General features: G+C 38.7%; 1 protein-coding gene across 3 annotated transcripts; it reads left to right on the forward strand.

The window, feature by feature from the left end:
* Positions 1–977: 977 nt before the first annotated feature.
* LOC101860330 (phosphoserine phosphatase) lies at positions 978–12,141 on the forward strand. Of its 3 annotated transcripts, none has more exons than XM_035969884.1 (6): positions 978–996; positions 4,223–4,382; positions 4,924–5,058; positions 6,466–6,608; positions 7,319–7,470; positions 8,637–12,141. In XM_035969884.1, the coding sequence occupies exons 1-6, from the start codon at positions 993–995 to the stop codon at positions 8,739–8,741; spliced, it is 699 nt and encodes a 232-aa protein (XP_035825777.1). In that variant the 5' UTR covers positions 978–992; the 3' UTR covers positions 8,742–12,141. The 3 variants fall into 3 exon arrangements, with proteins under 3 accessions (XP_035825777.1, XP_005098753.1, XP_035825778.1); XM_005098696.2 differs by lacking the exon at positions 978–996 and adding an exon at positions 1,191–1,331; XM_035969885.1 differs by lacking the exon at positions 978–996 and adding an exon at positions 1,191–1,327.
* The last annotated feature ends 1,407 nt before the right edge of the window (positions 12,142–13,548 follow it).

The raw sequence follows: 13,548 nt of genomic DNA on the forward strand, positions 1-13,548 counted from the left end.
GACGGCACAACGATGAAGAGAATTTTACCACACACAATGACTGGTGAACGTATACCTATTATTTGTTTCGTTGTTTTGCCTCTGATATAAATTATAAAGGCCCTAGTGGGCCCTATCAAGTTCCCAGGGATTATAGATCTAGGTTAGGGGCCTATCTATGTCAGTTTTGACGTGCAGGTGAAGAAAGTTGAAGGAATTTTTTTTAATCATTCTAAACGGGAAAGGGGAAAGTCTTCATTTAAATCGCACTGCCTTTCTGTTGCACGCTCTATTCATGCAATGCAAATACATTACAGAAATACACATCAAGCAGACATATATAATAATAATATACGTATGACATAAAAGCTACATGCCAGCTTTCACTTTTGCCATGAAATCAAATTAACTGTCTGCTGAAACACTGGTTGGTAACCTTCCTGTCATGAAAGTAGGCCTGAAGAACAAGATGAAGATGGTCCCCTGGAAATTGCCTGACTACGTTCTTTCCACTGTTGATTACCTCAGCAATTCTATAACTAGAAACGGGAAAACCGACTAGCAAGGATAAACCGTGTGAAGTTCACCCACTTTTGGCACCTTGCCCTTGACTCCAAGATCAACCGCGTCTTTTCCTAGTCTAGGCAGGTATCATCACTGATCTCAGCGAGTCAGAAGAACAAACGAAGGAACACTACTTCTTTATAGAAATGAATTTCCATTCGTCATTCCATTGCTTTTTTAAAAAATAGGCCTAGGCACACTGTGACTAGTACTTTAGCTAGTTAAGAGATCATTGTGAATGCATTACAATGGGTATCACTTGGAAGGAATTCAGGCCGTTTCCAATCGCTAAATTTCCACGCCAGTTGTTCGTATGCTGTTATTTTCCATCGTCAAAAGCCACCGATTTAGCTCAATCCTCCAACCCTCGGTCTTTCCGTTCTCTTCAGACCTTGGAGAAAAATAGAAGTGCAAAACTTAATACACGTTCTTTTGGTGATTGGGCATACATGGGTAAGCATGAAACGGGCAAATTATAAAGTAGTTTTAACGTTTTGTCTGAAACAGAGACCCGACTTGACTGTTAAGGATGTTGTTTTAGTAAAGCTATGAATTTATTAAATGTAGTTAGCCTATTTTAACTCGTACTATAATATAGGCCTACACAACTTAGAAACACGGTTGTTTTTGAGGGGGGGGGGGGGGGGTTTGCAACCGCTGCAAACTGGCAGCTATCGGTAAGTGCTCAGTTTGACCCCTCTGTCCTGAATTTGTTCAACACTGTTCTTCCCCTTCTAAATCGTGTCCTGCGGCACAAGTGACAGCCTGGGATGCCGTGACTTCTGTGTGTATGTAACATTAGTAATTATATGCCATGTATGCAATGGTAATTGGCCTTGTACGGTTGTTGCCCTCTCAACCATGACGCAGATGTTTTATAAATGTTAGAATAATTTCAGCTGTGTCTCTTTTCGATTTGGACTTCGGAGAGAGCCGCTAAGTACTTGTGTGTGTTACAATGTAACATTGAATGTTACATCATTTATTTTACTTTTTTGACAGTATTATAATATTTTAGCCTGCTGGATCTAGATCTAGATCTATAGCGATATAAGTCACTACAAATGTTTTGGGCAACTCATTTAAATTTAAATAATACACTGTTAATACCTTTTGAAATCTGAATGTAAATTTTTACTTTCACTCCCGCACACAGTACACAGTCACTGCTTCGTGGGTCAAACTGCAGGTTGACCTTCTGTTTACAGATCTCACATAAAGCCACTAAAACTGTCGAAAATCAATTATTTTCAGGAAAATTTAGGTAAATTTTTACTTTCACTCCCGCACACAGATGCACTGTTTCAAGGGTCAAACTGCTGTAACTGTTTGCTGCAGATCACACATAAAGCCACTAAAACTGTCGCAAATCAATTATTTTCAAGACAATTTCAAATCTAACTGTAAAATATCAAATTATGGGTGTAAAAACAGTAACCCCCCAGATTTTCTTTTACCCCAGTGGGGCAGGCCCCCCTGGAACCCCCGGATTGGTCCAAAGCATGTCTATCTCGGTGAAAAACAATCAAATATTTCAAAAATCTATTAATTTGCGACGGAAATGAAGTTGATATTCGTGTTCAGCGCATCAATATTTAGTAGAAAATAGACAACTGGTAGCTGAGTGTGAGACGGGAGGGAAAGTAAAAAAATACCAAAATTTCAAATCTAAAGTCTCTAAAATATCAAATTATGGGTTAAAACAGGGGGGCATGCCCTTCTGCAACCCCCCAGATTTCCTTTTACCTCGGGGGCAGGCCCCCCTGGATTGGTCCAAAGCACCGGGGGGGAACTTCCGGGGAGTTGTGACTCGCGGACAGTCCTGCTGTACTGTGTCGTGACGCAGCGAACCTTCGTGGCTGTGGACTCACAAAATTCAGAAGATTCTTTGGTTATTTGCAGTGAGAGGCTTGCACCAAAAGTGCAAGATCGTTTGGGTTTTTTTCATAGTTCGGTTGTAAAAAACAAAAAGCTCTATTCAGTGCACTTAAATTAATATTGGATCGGCTATTCTTACGATGTTAAGGCCTGTTTATTTTTAATATATATGCACGAGCCAAGCGCTTCATCGTCACACGCAAAAGACGTCAGTTCGATTCCCGTATGGGGAGAAATTTTTACTGAGAGTCTCTGTCTTTCTGCTTGGGCGTTGTTCCCTCTCAGCCCAGGTGGGTCCTGACATTGGGTTGAAGTAGGCCTAGCCCGTCTCCTAAATGTTCTGTATTATGTAACTGTGAGTGTAACACATTTACAAAATAGATTATTACCCTAGAATGGAAAACTGCAGGGGTCGTTCTGATGATTGGCTTTTGTATCGTATGTATGTATGTAACCTAAGTCTACTTATTCTTTATTACTACCAGAAACCTAGGTCTCTGTTACTACACTCCCTCTCACTTATCCACTCGCTTAGCTGATCAACGGCGGGAAGTTGAAAATAACTTCAACTCTCTACGTCTTGCACCAAAACAAGCCCAGCCTATCCCTTCCTCCACGGTTCAAAGTTCACACAGAGAGTGGTCCTGCTGTTTGAACACAGCGAGCGGTCCTGCTGCCTGCCACTCGCTGCTACAGCGAGAAAGCACAAGTCAGCAGGTCAGGTTTTGAGCTGGTCGTGGGACAATTCACTAGGGCTAGCGCAAAGCAGTAGGCTACTGTGTGAATCATGGGACTTGTGGCTGCGGACAGGATTTGAGACTTGACAGCTGTCCTCTGCTTGCGCAAGCCTTCGATTAATCGAGCAGACTACAGCACCACGCTGCGCAGTGACACTGTGGGCGGGATCTCTCACTCTCCCCCTCTCTCTTTTTCTGACATAAGTGGCTTCGTGGATTGCAAGCAGGATGGGGATGATGAGGGGGTCTGACATGAGTGGCTTCGCAAATTGCTAGTTGCTGTGGACTTGGAAGTTTAGACTAGACCAAGGAGGTTACAGTTTGCGCTAGACTCAACTTATCATGCTGGTGATTTGATTTGATGATTTGACCTAGGGATTTGAGGCTTGTGACTTGAACTAGGGGCTTGCGAGCACGAGCGGGTTTGCTATCGGGGTACAGCCCTTGTAGATTTTACCTCCTCTGTGTGAACTCTAGCAGTGTAGATAGTCAAGGTGGTGTGGGTATGAAATCTTACGAGTGCCTGTGAAAGTGCTCGAGTGGCGCTCCAGCATGGAAACTTTCATGAGTAGCCAAAGGCAAAAGATGCTTGCCACCCTGATTGTGTACGGCCAGCCAAGGAAGAAGTTCCTCAAATCGTTGTTACATGCATGGGAGGGGTGGCATTGGTTGACTGTACTTGTTTCACCGATGGATGGGGCTCAGGGTGGAAACAAAGGAGATGTTCAAATGTTGCTTGTTTTTGATGGGTCAAACAGTTGTCCTATGAAATGCAAGTGCTGGCTGCAGTGAATAAAAAGGACATGTGCAGTTATCAGAGGATAGCTTTTGAGGAGTGTGAAGTTTTGACCATTGCTTGCTGGCTGGACAGGCGACCCTTGATCCTACCAGCTGGGCCTCCACCTCCTCCTTCCTATATTCCCTTGTCCAGGACAGAATTTTTTTCTGGCTCCCTTGCGATTCCGCCTTAGACAGGTTCAGCTGTACCTTCGACTATTCCTCCTATCTGGTGATGTGGAATACAAACTTTGGTCTGATACAAGATGTTTCTCTTTTATCTACAGGTCTTGAGGTAAAAAACAAAATGTCTTCTGAGGCTGAGGTTAAGCGTTTGTGGAGGTCTGCAGATGCTGTATGCTTTGATGTAGACTCCACTGTGTGCTGTGATGAAGGCTTGGATGAGCTTGCTAACTTTTGTGGGGTAGGATCTCAAGTGGCTGAATGGTAAGTGAAAAACGCACCATCGTTTCTTGGTCCGTTTAAAAAGTACAATCTGGAAGCTAATCATTAATAGAATCTAGATTGCATATAGTGAAATAGGCGGGATATGGACATTTTTTCATTGTGTATGAATTTCGCTGTGTGTGTGTTTTAAATACTTGTAAAGAATATACATCATGTATATGTATAAGGAAAAAAATGGAGATCTGAAATTTTGTTTTCTATTTACACGTTTCGTCATGTGAGTGTTTGCTATGTGCCTGCTAGACTGTATTTGTAGGCAGTATATAAAAATACTCAGGAGATTGATCCTTCCAAGGGTGCTGCTTCTGTCTCTTCTGTGGACCCTGCCTGTACCTCTCCTGTATCCTCTTCACTGCTGACCTGTTTCTCAATTTCAATCTGAGAGAGATGAGACATCTGTTCCTCTTCATCTCTTTGAGCCCACAGTACTACTTGGTCTTATGTGATAATGATTGATTCCTTATGCAGTTGCGAGTGCCGTAAAACTCAAACTAAACTAAATGATTGATTCCTGTTTCAGGACCAAGAAAGCCATGGGCGGTGGTGTCTCCTTCAGAGAAGCCTTGCAACAACGACTCAACATTGTGAAACCATCACAACAGCATCTGTCAGACTTTATAGCTTCACATCCCCCTAAACTTAGCCCAAGAATCACGTAAGCTCTTTTTTTTTTAAAACACTTACATACACTGGTTTGGGGGGGGGGGGGTCCATTCTCATAGAAGAAGCACAAAGCCCCAACGAATGTCCTATATCTGTCTTACTATTCGGCGTCGGTGGCCTAGTGGTTAGGCTCTCGGACTCGCAACCGTAAGGTCGTGGGTTCGAATCCCGTCAAGGGCCCGACGTTGTGTCCTTGGGAAAGGCACTTTACACGAATTTTCCTCACTTCACCCAGGTGGGAATGGGTACCCGGCTATAGACAGCGAAAGATCTTGTCAGTTTGTTAGTGTTTGAGCGCTTAATCGGCTGCTCGCATTGTATGCTTCCCGGGAAGCTGAGAATGTTTCGGAGTGTTCTATGGTCTGCTGGGGTAATAATATAGTGTAAAGCGCATAGAGCCTGCTGTTGAGCGGGGATATGCGCTATACAAATGCTATCTATTATTATTATTATTATTATTATTCATGTGTATCATAGTGTGATTCTTTCTCTTTTTAAATGGCTACCATCTTTATACCATATATGGCAACATGTGAATGGAAAAAAATAAAAGACTAATGACAAAGCATGCCTTCAAAGCAATTTGACACGATGAAATGTCACTTATCATTTCAAACTTATTACTGTTGTAGTGTGCACTTTCTGTCTTTTATTTAAATCTTGAAAAGAAAAATAACGCATTGTCTTCATGCTTTGGTAACAACAGCGTGACATGTCACCATAATCCATCAATAGACATGGCTCGAGAATTAAGTGGGCCTACTATTGTACACTAGTGTGGGTGGTTGGAGGACGCCACAGGTTGGTCCTATTTCTTCTCATTCCCCCTGTTGTTTCTGTCTGTCTGTCTGTCTTACTTTAACCCTGCACCAAATGATTGTTAATGTGTCAACATGCTTCTTTTTAATTAAACAAACAAACAAAAAGAGCACATTGGTGATGATACAGTTGGACATGATGTTTATGTATTGTAATAACTCAGTTTCATATATATACTTTTTTGTGCGGACACATCAAACAACATAAGTTTTGTCTAATTTTATGAAAGATATACGTGTATTATTTGTCAGATGCTGTGTGGAAAGGAAAGGGCCTGGGGAAAGGGGAGAGTTGAATTGTGCTAACAGATCAATGTTTTCCCAAGTGCTTGAAACAGCATTGTAATTGGAGCTTTTTCTATAGCTTGCATTCAGGCTTATTGTTGTATGTAATATTGAGCTGTCTGTGCCTATGCACGCGAGTATTTTGAAGTAATTCTTTTTTATATATATGAAATTGAAACTGCCCTGTTATTACTGTTAACTAACAATTCTTTTGTATATGAAATTGAAACTGCACTGTTAACAAATTGAAAGTGTGTGTCATATTACAGGGACTGTTTGTTTGTTTTTTTCTCCAGAGAACTTATTTCCAAGTTGCAGCAGTCAAACAAGAAAGTTTTTCTAGTTTCTGGTGGCTTTCGTGACATCATCACACCAGTTGCGAACTTGCTCAGTATACCCCTGGATTGTGTTTATGCAAACAGACTTATTTTCAATGAAGGTATTGATTTCTCATTATTCTTTATTTGATTAAAGTATTATCTTACATCAGTAGTTACATCCTTACTCAGTTTATTTTTAAAGAAACAATAAAGTTCAAGATTTTATCTTTTTTCTTTTCATGGCAGCAATGGTCTTGTGAAGTGAGGTACACATTTTTCTATGTTGTGAAAAGGTACATGTTATATTCTCCATTTCTTGCAGATATTGTGTAGGTGATTGACTGGTGATCTGGTGTGGTTTGCTTCTTCTTTCCTAGCGAACATCAGTTGTCCTTATTCCCCTCCATTTTTTTGTGTGTTTGTTACTCTTTTGTATCACCTCTACTCTTTGGCTCATATATGACCTAATTGTGTTGCAAGTGTTATAAAACTCTTACTGAAATTAAAAGCAGATATTATCAGTTCAAATTGTATGTATTGAAGCTGTACATTTCGCTTTTTGTCATGCTTTTCTAGCTCTTTTTCTTTTTTTCTATGTGGTGTCTTTTGTGAGTAAATTACTTTCATCTTCTATATATTTTCAATACTAGATATTTTTTCTACCACTGGAGTCGTTTGCTGTCTGTTGAGGTTTCTTTTTAAAAGCTGAGGTGATACTGCATGCAGTGCAAAAATTAGAATTGTCTTTAATTTCCCTTTTGAGGAGGAGCGAGGGGAGGGGTCATTATAATCATAGCCTCTCTGTCTTTCTTTTTCTATGTGTGAACAGATGGGAGCTATGCAGGGTTTGACCTGGATGAGCCTACATCTGAATCTGGCGGAAAACCACGTGTAGTCGGTGTGATCAAAAGGAAGTATGATCTGAACACAATGATCATGATCGGTGACGGGGCGACAGATATGGAAGCTGTTCCTCCAGCCGTGAGTTGACTTTCTATTAAAACTTCTTGTCTTTTCAAAAGTTTTAGGGAAAAATTCGAAAATGTTCAGTCTGCTTTAGAGCATTCTTTTTATTGTCCTGTCAACATTGCCCTTAACTCTTTATGTATTTCTTTTCTTGCTTAAATTTGAACTGCCTCAAAATAGTGGAGAACTTGGACACATTATCATAGTTGTCTTTTTTTTTCTTGTGCTCTGAGTGAAGGTATCCCTTGAAAAAAGGGTTGAAAGGAGCATTTGAAGTTAACATTAGACATACAGCTTAAATTGTGTTTCAAAAGAATTAAGTTGAAATACTGGATATAGGTATTATATGTTCATGTGTGTGTCATTTTTTATTTTAATGAAGCAAGCAGTGTGGTAAATAATAAAAAAGGGAAGCTACCTACTCAAGTTGAAAATATGTTCGCCCAAAACTATTGATGGCTTGGTTTATGCAAGTTTGATAGTTTGTTATATTAACAGCTTTGTTGGAACAGACAAGATTAATTTTGTTCTTCCTACTTCAAGCTTTTAGTTTAGTAAACAAAACTAAACCTGTTTTCTCAAAACTTCGCCTTCAGACCCCTGTGCACTTTTAAATGCCATGACTTTTCACAGAATGTTCCAATTGCATTCAAATAAAGTTTAAAATGCTCAGGAAAGATGTGTCTTTCAAAACATGCAAAAAAGTCCATTTTGAAAATTTGCACCATGTGAAGGGTTTTGTCGGAGCCACACACATTTTCACCTCAACTATGTAGACCCAAAATGACCTGTTTGTTTACACAAGGTTGTAAGTGTGTTGGGGTTTGGTTTTTTAGAGGATGCCATTGGTAAATCCCTTTTTTTTCCCTTTTGTTTTTTTTTTTGTTTTTTTCCTCTTCAACACTGAATGGTATACAGCCGAACCTGTCCAAGACAACAACCCATTGTCAAAGAGAAAAGTGGTCATCTTGGAAAAGGGGTCTTCTTGGACAGTGTTATTATGAATTGTAATATAAAACAAAAATCCTGGGGGGATGTGGAAACTGGTAATTTGCTCAGGTGATTGTCTTGGACAGGTGGTGGTCTTTAGAAACAGGTTCGACTGTATATATTTTGGTATGCTTCTTTGTTTCTCAAACAAACTCAAAGTTATTGGGGGTTTTTTCTTATTTCTGTGACAGGATGCCTTCATTGGCTATGGAGGCAATGTGATACGTGAAAAAGTCCGAGACAACTCTCACTGGTTTGTGACCGACTTTCAGCAACTCATTGATGAACTGAGCTGAAGACTTGAATACCTCTTACTGTTGTATTTGTTAAAACACTATAGTCTAAGACTATCTACTCCTAGATATTGTCAATTATTAATTCATACATTGTGAAAGTAAATTATAATTACCTCCATTTTGTTACTGGTGTATTGTATTCACCTTTAAAATGTTTCTGTTACTTCCCAACTAGTAAAGTCAAGTTTATTTTTCTACCTTTGCGCATAAATGCATCAGGGCTTCAAGGAGGAAACAAAGACCATGATTATTATAAGATAGACATCGTTTTACACACATTGCTTCTGCTTTTCTATTCCTAGGCAGGGGAAAAACGGACCATTTTTCATCAAAAGAGTTAATGGTCTTACATTATAGTGTGTTTTGTGCTGCAGAATCTGATTATTCTGAAGATGTCAGGATTTCAGAATCTCTTGATATTATACTTACTTTTTGTAATATACACATCTTTCAGACATTGAAATATCATTACAAAATATTATAATAGTTTTGAAGAATTTATTAGCTTTATTCTTTCTTTCAAAGCTCTCTCCCATTTTACATTTGAAATAAGCTTCAAGTTCAGAAAATTACATAATTACAGGATGAACTATAGCTCTTGTACACCCAGTGTTTTGAATATTTTAAGCCATGCTTCTTTTCAGTTGTAAATTCGTCCCACAAGAAACAAGTGAGACTTATAATTGGGGGTTTTTTGGCAACAGACAATGTATAAATGACTGGCATACTTTGTCACACTATCTTTGCCACTGGGAACTGGTGACTGATTTCTTGATTATATTATAAAAGAGGAAGAACAACCATTATATCACCCATGTTTTAAGAAAAAAAACTCCATTGGCTCACAACAACAGCTAGAATTACTTACAATATTGTCTTTTGCCATAAATGTGTTTACAATAAAGCCCACATGCATTTAAACAACCTCATTCAAATGTATTTTCCTCCAAGATCTCTGAGATCAGAAGATCAGTCTCTATTGTGATGAGAGCACCTAGGACAGGAGGTGAAAAAGTCGCCGGGAGGCCCTTTTCTCATCTATCTCCATCTGTCTGGGACTTTCTCTCTCTCTCCACAACATTGGAGGGATACAAAGTCGGAGAAAAAATTTAAAATTCATTTAACAACATACTTCATTTTATGCCCTCTAAATAGTTTGTCTTTCTTATTCATAGTACTCTGTTTATAATGTGATATGCATATCGTTATCGATTATGCTGTGATAGTATGAATGTCTGCTCATGTGTTAGCCTTTATGTAAAGAACATGTATTATGTATGCATGTTCATGCACGTTTATTTTGTGTTTAAAAAGGTGTTGTAAAGGCCCTAGAGCTGTATTGTAGGGGAGTGGGAGCTACAGAAATGTATTATCTGCATCATTATTATTATTATTATTATTATTATTATTGATTATTCATTGGTCATTGTTCAGTTGTGTGACTCGCAAAATTCCATGGTTCATTGGTTTTGCTGATGGTGCTTTGTTGAGGTCTGAAAGTGTTAACATCAGCTGAACTTGCACAGGCACTTGCCAGGAGTAAGTACATTGAACATGAAGCTTTTTCCAAGTTGACGTTTTTGGGAACTGATATTAACTGGGTTTTACTGTCTGAGTATGTGACCAGATGAAGATCTGCTGCTGTTTCGATTTTGTAGAAGAACCAAGTGATAACAAAATATTTATAGACTGCACAAACTGTTCGAGGTCAACATTTCTGTAGTATAAAAAAGCCAGCTAGTGGAAGTATTATGATTCTCTGTCACCTCTGTGAATATCCTGTCATTTAAAGCGACAAAATAGCTGCCAAGGCCTGGTGTCTGCCAATACTATGACAGGTGGCCGTTGGACTGTATTTAAATGACACCTATTGAAGATTGCGCTGTAGAAACATGTTGCTTGCTCAGTTAAAAGTCTGAATGGAGCATTTTGGACCATGCGTTTCCCTGAGTTACAATTTTATGTCACCCACTGATACTACCTGTGCCTGTTCTCTGGGTTTTTTCCCTAGGGTAACTCCTGGAAAACCTTTGTTGTTATGTGATGGACCAGATTGCATATCTGTTTTGTTGTATGTTTTGGTCGTTTTGATTGAAAATATCGTATTATCGCACCTGAGATTATTTTGTTTGGTCTCGGCCGTGTTTTAGTAATTGTTGTGTTGTGAAATTAAGATTTTTATGACCTCTAAAGTATTTCAATTATGCTCCTTTTCAGAGTTGACAACAAATTTATGTTCACTGGAATATGTGCAAACTTGGAGAATCTCCTGCCTTCATTTTTTTAAAAGACAAAAAAAAACAATTTTTTATTCAAATGTGATTTTATTAGTTTTTAAAGCCTATTAATTCCTTGACTCTTTCAAAATTGTAGTTATGCACTGCAGGAGTTTCGAGCGCCATGAAACCTTACTAAAACAACACAAACTGCTGGAAAGAATAGCATTTACCCTTCAGGACCTGGTATGTGCAGTGCGAGGATATAAATAGTGTAAGAGTCAGAAAACAAGAAAGTGCCTTAACTTAGAGCTCATGAAGTGTGTATGCTTTCATCAAAGACTTCCTTCATGCATGTACAAGGTTAATTGCTTAGAATTTATTTTTGTACTGTGTTGTTGTCTCCAAAGTAGATGATTGAGATCTGGCCAAGATTTTTGTTTTAAAGAACAGAGACCATAAGTTGTTAATCCTGACTCAGCTTCTGATTCTAACTAGCAAATTTTTCTATCTTAGTGGTTTTGAGTAAAAATCACCTTCCCCATCCTCATGTGACTGATATTCATATTATGAAAGTGTAAGACAAGGCCTAAACCTTTCCGTTTCGATATAAATTATTGAAAAATGGATTTTTATTTCCTGGGCGTTTTTTACCATATTCAATTCATGACATCTAATTCACTGTATTCAAAGGACTAACACTTTAGGCTAAGCCAGATCTATTTAAAGATTCAAATGATAAAAGCTTTCTCTTTGCCTGCAAGTTGACTGTGGTGTATCAGAAAATTATAAATTTGTTGCAAACTATGCTTTTTTCCATTTCCTTTTTTTGTAACGTAAACTTCCGTTTCTAGTATGTTTTACTTTTTTTAAATTATAGTTCTTTATGAGTCAGCACCATAATAGCCATACTTTGCCAAAGGTCAGATGTGGACAAATGCACACAAAAAAAAAGTAAAAAGGAGGAAGATGTAGAACACGCACCTGCCTCAGTTTGAATGTACAAGTAGATCAAATCTAGGAAAATGTATGAATGTTTTTATTTTTGTTTAATGCAACATAAAATTGTCTTGTGAATTTAAGTGTAGATATGTTTTCTTTCCGTTAAAATTTAATGGTTTGTTGAATGTCTGTACTTTAAGACAAATCTTTAAAAATCCAAAATAGATCACAATGAAGTTTCAGTATATCTTTGTTTTCATTTGTGCCGTGCTTTTGAATTTTTGGCGTTTTGCGAAAAATTGCTTATTCTGAGGATATGTGAATGCAGTTTTGAATTTTTAAATTTTTTTTAAAGTATGGCGGATTTCATTTTATTTTAATCACTTATGGGGCAAAGACATGCAGGAACCTGGCCCAGAAATTGTTTAATAGTCAAAAATCGCTGCACCTGTGACCAGTTTCATTTGGTATTGCGCGGGGCGCAGGTCGAGAAATGTGAGCTACAGTACGTCAAATATTTTTAAATCAGCACGAGATAGTAGAAAGTTATATGAATTTGACTTTAAATTCGTTTTCAGCTTCAAATTTACCATGATACCACCATGCCCGTTTGATGTTATTCAAAAACAAATTCTGCCTGAAAGAAAAACTACATCCACTGCTGACAATCATGTAAACTAACCAGATAAAATGGCGGTGTCCACAGGTGTGACTGCTGCATGTGCGTTAAAAATAACTTACCACAGAGGCTCGAGGCAAGGCATGTTGCTTGGCTTACATCCATTGGCTCATGCATGTGTGGACTGTTTTAAGAGGTGGGCTTTGACCCTTCCTATCAGGGCCGACCCAGGCTGAAAGAGATACAACATTTCAGCAGATAGACTGAGATACTCTATAAAAATTCTTCCCACTCTGAAATCGAACTCGAGCCTCCTGCGCACAGCAGCAAAGCACCTGACCTCTACACTACAGAAGCCAGTGTAGTCCAAAGTGCCAGAATAAATTTTACGGTCAACACCTGGTTGGCTCTTTGATAATATTCCTCCAAAACGAGAAAGACATAGTGATAGAGAGAGAGAAGACTTTCAGCTCTAAATACATGTGCATGCACATGACCAACAAACAGACACTTTTCAAACACAGATCACCCCGCAGAATACATGTAATGTTCCTTGACACTGGACAGTCAGGGCTATACAACAGTGGAACCCCTTTCAACCGCCAGCCCCGCTGTTCTGCCAACTTCATGCTCATCCCTAGGGTGGCAGTAGTAATAACGAAATTGACTACTTATTTAAAAGAGAAATAATATGCTTTTACCCAATCCTTTTTTTTTTTTTTCCAGCCAGAAGCGACATGCACCATTCCACATCAATGCAAATTGGCTCTACATTTCTGACACTGAACTAATGAGCCCTTTTGTGACAGCCATTAGTGTCTTGCAATGAACTTCTGAGTAGCAGTCCGTGAGAAATGCGTTTAAAATGAAACATGCAATATTTTTCTTGGTAAACACAGACTTTCAAGTTCGAGTCAAGTCATACTGGTGATGGCTGAGGTGGAAAATAAGGGCTTTTTTCGTTGTTTTTTAAATGTAATAAAAGTGTTTAAGCCATATTTGACTCAATTTAGATCATTTAGGAGCCAGG

Source organism: Aplysia californica, unplaced genomic scaffold (genome assembly GCF_000002075.1).
Source record: "Aplysia californica isolate F4 #8 unplaced genomic scaffold, AplCal3.0 scaffold00191, whole genome shotgun sequence".
Taxonomy (NCBI): domain Eukaryota; kingdom Metazoa; phylum Mollusca; class Gastropoda; order Aplysiida; family Aplysiidae; genus Aplysia; species Aplysia californica.

Excerpts from the sequence above, each read along its gene's own strand:
- LOC101860330 (XM_035969884.1), top strand. Across the intron at positions 5,059-6,465 it reads AAACTTAGCCCAAGAATCAC|AGAACTTATTTCCAAGTTGC; the intron begins GTAAGCTCTTTT and ends TTTTTTCTCCAG. Across the intron at positions 6,609-7,318 it reads CAGACTTATTTTCAATGAAG|ATGGGAGCTATGCAGGGTTT; the intron begins GTATTGATTTCT and ends ATGTGTGAACAG.